The 15,254-nt window shown below is 41.9% G+C and overlaps 1 protein-coding gene across 1 annotated transcript in view; it reads right to left on the bottom strand.

Moving 5' to 3' along the window:
- Positions 1-15,254, bottom strand: part of LOC118289325 (carbonic anhydrase-related protein 10-like) — a 90,977-nt gene that overhangs the window by 38,276 nt on the left and 37,447 nt on the right. Inside the window, exon 3 of the mRNA XM_035616249.2 lies at positions 6,722-6,864. Within this exon, the coding sequence (XP_035472142.1) occupies positions 6,722-6,864 (143 nt within the window). The remainder of the gene's footprint in view (positions 1-6,721; positions 6,865-15,254) is intronic.

Below are 15,254 nucleotides of genomic sequence, written 5' to 3'. Positions count from 1 at the left end.
TATTTCAAATGCATCTGTTTTTAAACCTCTGGATTTAACTGCATTCGACGCAGTGGACCACAAGATCCTACTAGTCGAACAAACCTTGCCAACCCTAGCAGACGATATTTTGTTAGTCTCTGTGATCATATTTCTGGAAATGATGTACACCACAGTGCAGTGCTTGGTTCTTCATTTATTTAGTTTGTATATGCTCCCACTTGGTAAAATTACTGGAGATCATGGGGGGAATCCAATTTCTTTCTGCTGATGACACTCAGATGACAGAGGCACCGATTCACAATCTCTCCATCATGGAACATTGGATGAGCAACAATTTTCTCAAATCAAATGAAAACAAATACGGAGGTTCTGGTAATTGGTACCGAAGGGAGCAGCGTAAGTAATAAATCGCTTTCATCACCTGAGAAATATTGCTAAAGTTGGACCATACCTTACAATCGAAGATGCCAAAAAGCTGACTCGTGCTTTTGTTTTGTTTTTTTTGTTTTTTCTCACCTGGATTATTCAGGTAGCTCATACATATTTCAGCATCCAGGGTTTTAACAAGAACCAGGAAATTAGATCACTTTTCTCCAGTTTGAGCATCATTACACCTGCTAGCTGTGTCGCAGAGATTTTAAAATTATTTTACTTGTTTATAAGGCTCTTCATGGTTTAGCACCTTAATACATTTCTGATTGCTTTTCTGAGCATCTCCCAAACGGTTCCCGTGGGTCGTGTAGTGCAGGCTTGTTAAATATTACCAGAATGAACTATAAAAAGTTAAGTGGCCCTGTGTTTTTAATGCACCAAAGAGTTTGAAACATACTCCCACCACAAATTAGACAAGCAACCTCTATTGATAGTTTCAAGATACAGCTAAAGAACTATTTTGTGATCTTCCTTTAAATTAATTGTATTTTTTTAATAATTAAAAATATTTGAATTGTATTTTTTATTTGATGCATTTCTTTTATACTTGTTTTATGCTTTTTAAAAATGTTCTCCATACTCTTTTTGCCGCTTTATTCATTTATAATATTGCCCTTCATGTCTTCTGTAAATGAAAGGGGCTACACATATAATGTTTATCATTAGGACTATTGTATACCGGTGGCCAGAGTTGGAAATGTATTCATGCTTTTATTACATACAGTGGAGCGATGACAGGAAATGAGGGAGACAGAGATGCAACACGAACCCCCTGCTGGACTGGGAATGTTTGCTGTTCAGGGTCAGTGTCTTGACCGCCCCAGGAGCATAGGTGTCATTTTCCAGTCCTGGAAATGCTGTACATCCATGTTTAGCCTTGGTTATTCATGTATTTACTAGAAATGTCATAACCCCACACAAATAAATAATTAGGCAGGTCTGGTGAGAGAACTGAACACCGGGGAGGTTTTCAGACGGAGAGTACAAGTAGAACCTTGACTAAAACGTATAAATAGTCACTGTATATAACTCAGCGTCATAGACAAACAATAACGATAGACAATGTAGGTGTGGTTCAAAGCCCGGATGGACATCTTCGGGCATCTCAGAAAACATTCATCCGAGTAAATCCAGTATTAGATTCCTGTGATACACATGAGCAGGGGATTAAAAATCCTGAAAGACGACATTATTTGCATGGTGCACAATACTACCAACTGTCCTGAAAGACATCCCTCTCCTATTTCTCCTGACATGGTTTCACAGTTCATCAAGCAGTTTGGAGAAAATTCCATATCGCTCTACCGTAATACAGCCTGGCCCGGCTGCCTCACAAGAACTGACAACTCGGAGCCAGGGTTAAATAACGACGTGCACAGCCTGCAATAAAACATCTGTGTAAAACCATCCCACCGGACAGGTCCAGCTAAGCCTAGCGAGGTAAGCGGCATGGATTGTGGATTTGATGCAGATCAGGATTAAGCCCCCCCTCGCGGAGCCTGACTGTGAACACAGCACTCTGTCTTAAAAACCATTTTGGACGGGAACTCCCCGGGGATGGAAAGGTACTAAGAGTTTTTACAGCACAAAGTCGCAGGCTGTTAATGTCTCAATCCCTGATCCGAAGCACAGAGCTGAACACGTTGCATCATTTTAACACCCTGTTTTATTAAATAATCTGCTGCTAATGCTAACTGCTGTTGACTATAGCCAGTGGCTGCTCGCCCAGTCTTAGAAAGTAAAGGAAAAGCAAATGTTGGGGTACTTGTACAGTCATTTCAAGCTGCTTTATACTCATTTCATTCCAGCTTACGGTCTATTATGCAAAACATACACCTAAAATCCCTTAATGTTGGGACTGAGCAGTCTATGATGCTTAGAGATTCAGTACAAGGTAAACTTATCACATCACCTGAAGGGCAGTGTCCAACATCCACTCTTCTTCGGCTCTGTTCCTGGTCTCAAACCAATCAACACATTTGGCATTTCAGCTGCTAAAGTGGAACGTTTTTTATCTGGTTTGGCCATTAAATCTCTCAAAGTTGCTCAGATATACTGCATGCCTGCCATGATTTCTCACTGCATACTTGCATATCCTACTGTGTGGTGTGATCATGTGCGCAGGCCTCCCAATAAAACAATCAAGTCTGCGTCATTATTCAAACAAACTTCCAGGGCAAGGGATTCAGAGACCAATTTAATGGCACCGCTGTCACATTCAATAATGTAATGTTTGAAAATGTTCTCATTGTTGCCCCAAATAAAATCTGCACACTGATCAAACGACGGGCGCCAGATTAAAAGTTTTTACTTTAAGTGAAAGACTGGCCTAAACGACAACAACGATGTGGACACTGAACAACTTTGGATCGGATTCACTCGTCAAAGCTGTGCTTTGATACGTTGTTCATACTTAGTCATACACATGCTATCACACTCATACGACGTGAGAGTACAGTCACGTTGAAGTCAAAGCCCCGCTGTCCGAGCTCTGAGCTCAAACGACTTTAACGCCCCGGAGAGCTGAGGGTTCCCTTTTACATGAATCGTTGGATCCGTTTTTGTGTCAAAATATCCATCAAAGATGCTTTATGTGATTAACAGAGATTAATCTAATGAGGTGCCTCTTTTTGGAGAATCACTAATTGCACTCAGATGCTATTAATGATGCATCCAACTCCCTCGTGGCCCTCCCCTATTTTACAGTATGTTACCACGTTGAATATTCAAAAGGATCTGGATCTGTGAGCTGGGCCATCATGTTTCTTGTTATTGTTTTGGAAGCTTTATATTTTTTGGGTATGATTTATCCCAGAGTTCTTGCCCTAACAATGATGCCATCACATTTTAGGACCACAGTATTTACTTTCATGAGTGCAGTATTATCCTAACTAATAGATTGTTTTGGCAAGTCCTGCAAACTGTGAAATGTTTTTTTGAATAGGGCCACTGCCTAATCAGAAGTTTTTATATTTATTCATTTATTTCATCTAAGAACTATATTGATATTTTTCTGCATGAAAAATGCATTTTTATGAACCATTAATATGTTAATGTGCAGCTGTTATTTAAATGTAAACATACAGTATACTCTCTCTCCCTCTCTCTCTCACACACACATACACACAAATAATAATGATTAATTACAAATACTATAGAATTGCTCTTTAAAAAACAAAACACAAAGTGTGTGTATTTCTATGCATATTAATGGGAATTCCTTGCAAATACATTTCGAATAAGCTCTGGCGCAGTGTTTCAATAATCCAGATTTTCCATTCGCCTCGGCAACCTACATTCCCCCGTGGCCTGGATTATCCGAGCCTGAGCTTCTGATGACGCTCATCTGATCTCCAGCAGTCCTCGTCTGAACCGCAGCGTGCCACGGCAGCCGTGATTAGTGGCTGACACCGCTCTCTCTCTCTGAGAAGTGCCAAGGAGCTCACCCCATCGGCACTTCTCAGCCCTCATTACAATGAGAGGGTCTCGGGGGGGCAATGGCAGGGACGGGACCTTCTGAAGAGGTCGCGGATGAGGCTAATGTTCCCTCCAGGTTCCTCCGCGGTCTGTCGGACAGTGTTAACCACTTGTAATCAAATCATGGAAGTGTGGTATTAGCACGTAGCAAAAGAAGGGACCTGATGGAAGTTAACGCTTCATTTCGAGTCAGGTTTGTATTTCTGTGGCCCCATTATGTCCTGATTTGACAGAGAGTAATTGAAAATCGCAAAATATCTTCTCTCCAAAGAAAATGTTATGCACAACACCTAGTCTGTGAGTTGTCAGCGACTTGAAAGCTTTATTTTAGAACTTGCAGGAACAAATGTATCTAATTTCCATACAAAACTCAGATAAGAGGTTTGCTAAAATGTGATGGCTAAGTGGATGAGTGGCCAGGCGTTGTGATTTAACACATGAAGTGGGCACTTTCCATTACAGTTGTTCTTTTACGAGTGTAATTGCCCCTCCCTCTGTTTGCCCTTATCTACAACCATTTTACTACTAAACAAAATGTCCACAAACAAATAAAACACAATGTAATGCAATAATCTCAAACAATAAACCTGATGTTGTCATGGTGATGTCAAATTTATTTCAGCTGGGATATGATAAATTGATGACAAAAGAAGCATACGTGTTATCAAATGTAATCAAGTTTTTTGGGAAATTTGGGGAAAGGTAGGATCCAGCTATTTTTCGTGCTGACCAATTTTAACAATTTTATGTCTCAGCCTCTGCTGCACGACATGCCAAGTGAAAATCATTTGCTACAATAATATTCAGTATTCCAAAATTGCCTCGGCTAAACTGTCGCAACAAAAGAGTTTCAATTAGCAAAACACTTCTCGTACAAACACACACATCTCTTTTAAACGCACAAATTAATATCTGCTTTATCAAATTAGGTAATAGAGCACGTCACACAGTTTTGTTCATGAGAACAACAATAATTCATATGCACATCGCTTAATTTCATCACTGTTATGATGAAATATTCATTGCTTCGCAAATGATAATTCAAACTAATTACTCAAAAATTATACAAACAGTAAGGACAAGAAAATGTGGAACATATGCAGATGCCACTATTTGAAAGGATAATGAATATGCTTTACTACAATAAATATACATTTGAAGAAAAGCGTCTTTTTCCACTATTGCTATATCATTGAAATGTACTGTATAGCTGTGATGATGAAGTAATGACCACTGCGCGCTCCCAAGCATATTGTTACTGTGAAACAAGGCAAAGTCCTTACTTTTCAAGCACATGTTGGGTTTATTGTTAGTATCTAGCCGCTGTGCTGTGTGTTTAATATAATATATCAAAAAGTATTTTTCCTCCTTTTCTTCAGTAAAGGCCATTTAACGCCTTAGGCACAATGCATTTAGTCAGCCAGATGTTTGAAGGAGACATTAACGGTGTGAAGCTGTCCAGCGTTGGAGTTTTTAATTAGCTGGATGATGTCCACAGTGAAACAGTCCATTATCCTGTGAAATACTTTAATGGATGTCAAAGACAGTGTGGTGTTTTATAGACTCTAATGCTAACTAACACTTTTATTCATAAATGCATGCTTTAATACAGTATGTTGGACTTTTTTTCTGATAATCCATATAATATATTATCACTTTTAGTTCTCAACAGGTTTCGAAGTAAGAAAGCTTTGAGATGCTCAGTCAGTATTCAAAAATTCAACTGTTTCTGGAGAGCAAGGAAACCACCTACAGTCATTAGCGTGAAAACCTGAAGCCAACCTTATAACCTATTTGAGAGAACATTGCCTCTGGATTTTTGTAAAGCTCATGGGAGAATATTAAAATGTAATAGCGAAGCACCAAATTGACTTTTGCCAAGATCAAAGTTTCCACCATGATCAAACTTTGATAAAGAGCAAGAGACGTTGTCATGGTTCATACCTTCAGATGAAGTCAAGCTCAGTTTCACAGTGGACTGAGTATGACAGTATTAGAGTATAAGAGTATTATTTGTATGAATATGTTAACAGTGAACTGCTCTAAAGGGAACAATTTTAAACTTACGCTGTAGATGTTGAAACCGATGGCTCCTTTGATGTTCACAAAGAAAAGTCACTGCAAAATTTTGAATAATGTAGCTCATACCACCATAAAAGATAAATTTGAGATTATTATCTGGAGGGAAAATCCCACTCTGTTAGATATTATCAATCTTTGATGATTAACACAATGTTGTGATGATAGACATGTAACACTCAACGCCAACGTTTTTGTGAAAGATTTATTGAGTATTAGTGTTTAGTGGTCTTCTTTGTTGTGTGTGTGTAACCATATACATTGACATGATTTTTTCATGGTTCACTCTGAAATCCTGATTTTAGAGAAACCCATTTTTGAAGTATAGGACAGAATTTAGATGTATTATTGCATATTTAGACTATAATAACATTGATGGGATTTGTTATTTAACTTTATTGTACTTCACCTTCCTCATTTCTTAATCTCTACCCATTCAGTTCAAAATCAGATTTTTTTTCCCTGTAAAGATTAACTGTGATTGCTGTGTAGAGGGCTATGATTGTAATGCCTCCTGAGCCTAGTGCAGCCAAATGCAGCTGGGAATTTAAAGCCGTCAGATGTGGATGAAAAGATCAGAGTCTTTGTCGGAGAGAGTCTTCTCCGCGTCTTCATTTAGACAATGTGTCATGGTCGACTCTCAGCCACTGTCAGAGAGGGACACTCCCTGTGAAATGCATTGGTCAGTGTCTCCTTCCGAAAGGCCCCGAGGAGGAGCTCTCAACCACGGACCAGTGTCAGGTCATCTCACCTTGCGTGCCGCCGTGTTAAGCCTCAGAGGGGTCAGGTAGGGGTCAAAGATCATGTGACTGGTTTCGATGTCGATGGGAGACTGCCTCTTCCCTATGGTGCACAGGTTCCAGGCTGAGTTCACCAAACCCCAGAAGGATGGCACTGGTGGTGGAGAAAGACACAGAGAAAAACAGAGACACTAATTAGTGAGTCTGTGTGTGTGTGTGTGTGTGTGTGTGTGTGTGTGTGCGTGTGCGTGTGTGTGTGTGTGTGTGTGCGTGCGTGCGTGCGTGAGCGGGTGCTCCAGAAGATCAAACCATAAAAACAGGGAGGAAGTGAGCAGATGGGCTTCATTATGATGGAGAAATGGGGAGTTTAGGGAGATTTGAATTTACATATGGCTTCATTAAAAAAAACCGCTCTGATTAAAGTCTCCAGGTTAATATCTGCAAGTATAACTAAGACGGAGAAATGGACTATTAAAGTCTGTCTAAAAGATGTCATTGATTATCAGATACAGAAGGGGTTGCCAACCTATTGTCTTGTGATTTCTACAAATGAAGCAAAACCCGTGACCCCTTATCACAGGCTATAGCGTCAGTGTGGTCACGGGCTATGAGCAGCGAGTTTTCCTGCATGGATTTGTGTCGTCTAAAGGTTATTAATAGGCCTGAGAGGGTGAACGTATCGAGTATTTAACAAGACTGAAGAAAAAATAAAACAACTTCTTGTGACATACAGATCCAGTGTCCCCCTTAAATTTATCATTGGGCAACAGGCGGGGTTCACCCTGGAGAGTTCCACAGCCCATCATAGGGCCAACATATAAAGACAAACACCCATTCACACTCACATTCAGACCTATGGTCGATTTAGATTCTTGAATTTACCCAACCCCATACTGCATGTGTTTGGACTGTGGGTGGAAGCCGGAGAACCCGGAGAGAACCCGCGCAGACGTGGGGATAACACGCAAACTCCACACAGAAAGGCCCTGGTTGGTTCAAACCGGGATGCGAAGCCAGAACCTTCTTGCCGTGAGGCGTTTGAAAGTCCTCAAATTACGAGGTTTCCATCTACTGGTTTGGAGGGAATAAACTAGAGCAGTTTCATCAGGAGAGGGCGGTATAGGCTACACAGGCCTACCGTAGCACGGCTGTAACAGAACAGTTGAAGAAGAGGAGGTTGCCAACTGAAAACAAAATAACAGCTGCCTTGGCAACATACCCATGTGACATGCTGTGTGCTTGGCAATGGAGAGAGGTCTGCAGGAGTTACTTTCAATTGAGCAAGTTATCATTGTACTTCCAATACCGTTTGGTATTGGCAATGTGTGATGCTGTCCAGAGACAAAGACAGAGAAATGCCATTCTGATTCATGCAGCTGTAGCAAGGGGCGATAAGACGACGGGCACCGTACGTATGGGAAAGGCAGCAGCATCATACCTTCAGGGAGGTCCCAGTGGACAGAAGATTCCAACCCTAAGAATTCTACAGCCAATCACATGACGATGTCTTATCGTGTTGGGGCCCTACAACCTATAGCTCGGAGGAAGCTTCAACAGTGGAAACAGTTCATCAGTCCCGTGAGTTGGATGTTCGGCAAAGTTGTTTCCGTCTCACGTTTTTGCGCACTCTTTTTTCGCAAAAGCATCAACCATTTCAAGCGAGCGTATGAACTTTGTTTGCGAATTAGAGGAATTTTGCCTTTCCATCAACTTTTTCTAATGCGATACTTCAAAATGTGCATTAACATAGATTGAGAGAAAAGTAGCTACTGATCAATAATACGATCCGTCAGGCTGCCCTGCGAAGCCTCTCTTGACAGAACTTTTCTTGAAACGCAGAATTAAAAAGGTCTTCGATAGTTGCTGTTTTTTTCCTTTTTTTTTTTACAATTAGTAAAATTAATTTTACAATTCAGTGTTTTTTCTAACGGAATTAAATAAAATCAGAGATCTTGTTATCGTTAATTTCACATTTTCTCCAAAGCTCAGACATATTCTCAGGATGCCTGCGGTGAATGAACATCCTGTGTCTTGCCTTTGGAGTCTTTTTTGCAGCAAGAGCAGCCACAGAACTAAATCATCTACATTTATAGAAATGGTCTGACTGTTGACTGATCGATATCTTAATCTTTCAGATTTTTTAGTAACTTTTTCCATCTTGCATGCAAATCAACACTTACTGATTGCAGCTCACCCGAGCTCTCTTTTTGCCAAATATTGTTCACATCAGCAGATGATATGTGTGAGAAGGAAATTCAAAATGTTTGAGTGCTTTGGTTTGAATTACTTCACATACAACCTGCACTGTGAATGTTTGAATAATGCATTCTGTATGGACAGGAACAATACAATTTGACTTCAAAAGATTGTGTTTGCTCATTATTGTAACTTATATTAAGATGTGACTATTTAAGATACATGTATATAATGGAAGCAGGTAATTTGAAAGGGTTCATTATTTGCCACTCTTGTCACGTAATAATGCGGTGCCAGCAATATAACAGACTATTCATTGAGGTCCAGTCGGCTACTTAATTACCATATTCTCAAATAGTGAGCAAGGCCTCGATTTACATTAGCTGCAGTAGGTAGGGTTATTTGATGCCGGCTTGTGTTAGAGAAATATATTTCTTATTTGCAATAAAAGATAAAAAGTGGATTCAGTACTTTACCAAAACTTGGTCCGCAGTCTCCCATTATATATTACACAACAGCAGTGTGCTGAACTCTTACGAAGAAGCTAAAATGAAAGCAGCTTGTTTGTAGCATAGACAGTAAACAAAGATGGATGACATGATGGCTCCCTAAAGTGAAGCCAAAACACCTGGATCGCCCCCATGTGGCCAGCTGCAGTATAGGCCGTCGCCCCCTTCATGTCAGTGGACGGGACATGGCCCCAACTAAGAAGTCAAAGTACAAATACATTAATATATTTGAACATTTTTCTCAAAGATGGTTGGTGTCATTTTTAAGTATTTCTTACCACACTGATTTATGTCAAAGTGTTTCGGATGAGTTTGGTTTTGATTAGTCATGATTGACAGCTGAGACTGACTCGTGACTGATCGAGCATGTGTACCGGCACGACCTCAATACCGGGGCTTCGCACCACGACCACTACTGGTCACACCATGGCTCCAAATTATGTGAAAAGCGCAAGATCACAGCACCTACTGTATATCCCTGATATTTCATCTGCATTTTTGTATAACGGGAGGAAGTGGAGACGCATTGTCCATCTTTGTATACAGTCTGTGGTCTGGAGAGATTATGTTTGTTTGCCATGAATCCTGGATCCAAGACGAACCAGCACTGGCATTCTCTCTCTACCAGTGTTTACCGCAGACAGTGAGTCACAGCAGCAGCAGACGGAGGGGGGCAGAGGACAGACCAATACTGACTGATGTTGCATTCCTGTCCATTGACAAATGAATGACTTATTAGTGACTTTGCCACTGTTGAAATAACTGTCGCTGCTTCTAGAAACAATATTTAGTTGTAATGCTCCAATTCATCTTTTGTAATTGCAAATAAAATATGATGAAATACAACTTGTCTGAAATGGATAGGATCAGTTATGGTTTCACTTTTGTTCTTGCTAAGGTCTGAGTTACTGTATAAAACGACAACAAACTGTGTTGTGTTTCTAGAAATATTGTGGTGAAAAAGCCCCCACCACCACAGCGACCCTGACATTCATATTTAATCCATGTGGTCCAGGCCGATTTTCTGGGTATTATCTAACATTTGGTAACATGATCCCTGACCTGTGAAGCAGAAAGCCTCAAAGCAAAGTTTATTCAACAGACACCTGTTCTGTTACAACTGTCTGTAAACCATGTCTCTATTAGTCAAACATTTTGTACGCACCACAGCTTAAAGTATATGATAGCATAATCTCCAGCTCTCTTGTTGTTATTGGTCAACATTTTTGCCGTACATTTGATATGAATAAGGCAACGTCTATATTAGCCTGAACAAATCACCGCCTGCACTGAGTTTGAAACCCTCCCTCAGGCTACAGATTTATGGCAGCCTGTTACAAGTGCAATGGAAGTAGAAACTCCTTTGTTCCTCGTGCAATAAACCTGCTCAGCTAGCTTAGCATTTTCATTTTAGTAATTCTGTAGACCACAATTGTGCCCGTGTTGTGCTTCATCTAGTATGTTTTAGAATACATCCTAGGAAAGTTAGCTGTACTTTTGCATTCATGCATGCATTATTATTGTGATTATTATTTTGTACTGTAAAGTTTTGTAGTCGTTCAGCTTGTGCACTTGACCGGAGGCCAGGTTTCCCATTCAGGATAATAAACGACTGAACTGAACAAAAGCTGTTTGTCAAGTTCCCCCAAATTTGAACATGAAATAAGAGATGGCAGCAGATTTACTTTGTGAATTGATCAGCTGATCCTATCGCCTCAATCTAATTTCATCTATCTGGCTACAAAACTTCACACTTTGAATGCTGATGCACGACGGCGTGAAGACGGACTGGCTGTCACAGTTCAGTCACTTTGCAACAAGGGAGAGGACCGTGTGGCAGACACTCAGGCAGGGATGTCTGTGACTGCTGGACTGTTGTGTCTCCATGCCACATTTGTAGCTTCATGTTTCCAGATGACTTGTTTTAAATGAAGAACACCCATCATCAATAATTAAACTTAAATGAGCTCATGACAAAAAGTTAGTGGCTTATTGTAGTTGTTAAATAACGAAACAACAGTGTTCTTGTGTTGCCGTGTCACGTTTTATTCCTGCTATAATGAGCTCAAATGTAAGATGAAACTGTTACTTACTGTGTTTGTTGCTTTGCTGAGATATACGTTTGCATAATTTCAAACCGTATCTTTTCAGTTTGAATGAAAACAGAAAACACTAGTCTTGTGGGCTGAGGTTGCTGGAGTATGCAAGATAGAGTGGGGAAGAGATATTAATATGTTAGTTAGCTGGATGTATTGTACATCGGCAGATAAACACACTGCTTAATCCATCCTGTGTTTTGTAGCTTTTGAAGGACTGCAGAAAAAAATGGACACCGCCCTGAAAACTCTAGATGCAGAGTCTCTCGCTTCGGCCTCACGCGCACAAAGCTGGAGAGGACAGACCTGCCATGCCCGGTTTCGGTCGATAAGCTATGACTGGGCAATCACTATTTGAGGGAGGGGGTTCAGCCAACGATCAGTAGAGGACATTACCTGCAAAAAAAGCCTACGTAATCTTTCAATGATACACAGGTATATTTGATACACGTGAGTCTACAAGCAGGTGACACAGGGATCTGTATGCAGCAGGATCAGACGCTATAGGCTTTCTCAACCCGCCGATGGTCTGCTCTATAATTACTAAGATCTTCTATCCTGTGGCGATGGACCCGGAATGGGATCAGATGGGAATGTGGGGGCCTGAAAGCTGATCCAAAGCCAGCCAGATGCGGGATGCATGATTTAACACCACGGTGAACAGAACAGGAAGAGGACACACACACACACACACACACACACACACACACACACACACACACATCCACAATGGGCCCATTCAAACATCCAAAAGTCCCCATGCACACGCAGAGCCTGAGCTAACCTTATGGAAGCCCAGTGTAATTTTGACGCCTGCACAAAGAGATTGTTTCATTTTATCTCTCTCTGTGTCTCTCCCTCTCTCTTCTATACACACACACACACACAGAGAGAGAGAGAGATGAGAGAGAGATGAGAGGGCTTATGACAAGCTCAACTCATAATGCTTGTCAGAGACCGGCTTAATGACAAATCGGAGTTTAAAACAGCTGTCATTATACGATCCAAAAACTCATCAACAGTAGTGAGCCTGCTCAGCTAAGACTACATGAGGCAAATATTTAATTTCTTGGTGGGTGTTAACTTGTGGTCCGTAAAATTGGGTTGTTGTTTTTTGGGTTTTGGTTTTTTCAAGCTACTGTTGTTTTTGTTTCTTTCCCCAGTTGCGTGCTGTTTTCATTTTCATACCCAATGACTCGCACCTGAGAGCTGCCTGCACCAACAGCAGCGGTCGCTCTAAACGCCCGCGCCTCTTTCACTCACGTCCTCCCATTCTCCTCCTTCCCACTCTCTCTCTCTCTCTCTCTCTCTCTGTCTCCCCCTCGCTCCGTCCGTTCGTCAGTGTCTCTCTGGCAGCGGAGGAGTGAAGTGACAGATGCGCCGGCCCTGACCCGCAGAGTGCAGTCCTGACCCCTGCTCGGCCCACAGCCGCGCGTCAACACCCTGTTATATTACCCAGCTGTGTGTGAGCGTGTGTGCAGTAGGTATGTGTGTCAGCGAGCTCACAGAGACGCACAGAAACAAAACAACCTATCGGGCTAGGAATTGAGAAAATGTGAAGGATTTTGTATGTGAAGCAGGAAATGTGTGGACCACTGTTATTGCCACTCTACTGTACAAGCAGCGGTTTTCAAGGGAAATATCTCCACAATTGCTGAAGGGATTGCCATCGTATGACATTTGTGCCATTAAGGTTCCCCTCAGGATGACTTGAAATAACTTCCTCAATCCTCTGACCTTTCATCTAGCGCCTTCACTGTGTTGAACTTTAAATCTGTTCAACACTTTGGTTCATAACTAAATACCTGCTAAATCCCATCATCCCCGGCTCTACTGTACTTGGTGCTTTGCGTTGAAAGACTGTTGCAGGAAGGAGTCAGCGTTTTCACTCTCTGGTCTGTGGTTGGCACAAGCTCAAAACATCATATAATACATTGCTAAATTATAATTCAATTCAATCGAATTTGTATAGCGCCAAAATCATAACAGACATCATCTTAAGGCACTGAGGTCGAGAGGTCACAATATTACAGAGAAACCTTTCAGTTCCCAATATGAGCAAGAACTGGGCCACTGTGCTGAAGAAAAAAAACGGTTCTGCTAGCCGAAATCTCTGGCAAAACCGGACTCAGTTGTGGGCGGGCCATCTGCCTCGATTGGTTTGGGTGAGAGGAGAGAAACTGGGGAAAGAGGAGAGGTGGGTGGAAAGAGGGGGAGAGAAGAGAGAGCTTTCCTTGGGTGGCTCTGGCTTAGGAGTGAGAGCGGGTCGTCCACTAACCATAAGGTTAGTGGTTCGAAACCCCGGCTCCGCTAGTCATCACGCCGGAACATCCTTTGGCAGTGCCTGCAGTGTATGAATGATGTGGGATGGAAAAAGCGCTGTGTCTAGAAGCTGTTATGAATGTGCCAATGGGTGAATGTGTTAAGCACTTTGAGCTGTAAATAAGAAAAGTGCTATACAAATACGGCCCATTTACCAGTCACCGTTCCTTCACTCGGGTAATTATTTAGCCATCTCAAGGCAGTGGGTATCTGTTCCATCTGCTGTCACTCCTACCAGGAGCGATGTTCCACACAGTCATGTAGCTGTCACGCGTGGTAGATTTGTTACATTTTGTGCAAGACAGTAACCAATGTAACCCTAACGCTCTCCACTGACAGCCATTGTAATGTCCTCTCTGCCTCCTGTGCCACTGTGCCTGTGATCGGACCCTTTTCAGCGCTCTACACATGGACTGTCCGGGGAAGCAATCAGACTTGGAGGCCTCTGTCTCCCAGCTCGACAGCACGGACACCAGCACTGAGCAAAAGCATCTCAGAAAGGAATGGAATAGCACTCAGTAGAGCGCATACCTCCACCAAGGCCCAACCAAATTGCAAACGCTCATAGAAAAATTGCAAAAATGCAATGACATTTGCAGCAAACACAACAACATTTCGGAAAAGACACCATTCCCAAAAAACACCACAGCATTCCATGAAGAAAAACAAACAAACAAACACGGGTGAGAACATAACCTCCTTGGCGGAGGTAACAGCATGTTGAACCTTGAGGTGTATGTGTTCAGAAAACCATGTCAGGTTCCTCTGAAGCTGCGGTGACATAGGGTGACATAGGGTGACATAAGCCCAATCCCATCTCTCATTTTTACCCTTACCCCTTGCCCCTTCCCCTTGAAACGGAGTTACAGGGGGAAGGGGTTGAAAATGTATGCCTGGAATGACGGCGATATCACTGTAAAGATGCTGTTGCAGTTACTATGGTGACAGTTGAATCACACTGAAATACCCCGTGGTCTTATATCGACGAAACAGCGCATCACGTTTGTTGATAATGTTACATATTTGGTACTAATGTAATGCATAACGCTGCTTTGCAACTAGCCATTTATTTTGCGTGGCTTTTATGAAGAAAAGCGCCATAATACATTTAAACGACGAGCAAAGATTGTCACACAAATCTGTGAGTTTCTTTGGTCGCCTTGGACATTTTTCAGCCAACTTGCCCGTGATTCGCAAGGCGTATCTCACAGCCCTCCGTTTGGAGTGTGGGTCTGGACAATCTCAGTTTGGAGGGCCAACTAGCCATCCGCCTTAGCCCTCCCCCTCGATGCCAGAGGGAATTGAGAGACCCCAACATGTGAACGCGCAAAACTGAGGGGTAGGGGATTTCTACTGAGGCTGCAGACGGTAGGGTCACAACTTGGCATCATTGATGGTGTGGGGAAAGTTTTGTTGACACA

The sequence above is a fragment of the Scophthalmus maximus genome, chromosome 17 (assembly GCF_022379125.1).
Source record: "Scophthalmus maximus strain ysfricsl-2021 chromosome 17, ASM2237912v1, whole genome shotgun sequence".
NCBI classification, from domain to species: Eukaryota; Metazoa; Chordata; class Actinopteri; order Pleuronectiformes; family Scophthalmidae; genus Scophthalmus; species Scophthalmus maximus.
Note: the sequence above shows the minus strand (reverse complement) of the source record. Positions and strands in the feature narration are given on the sequence as shown.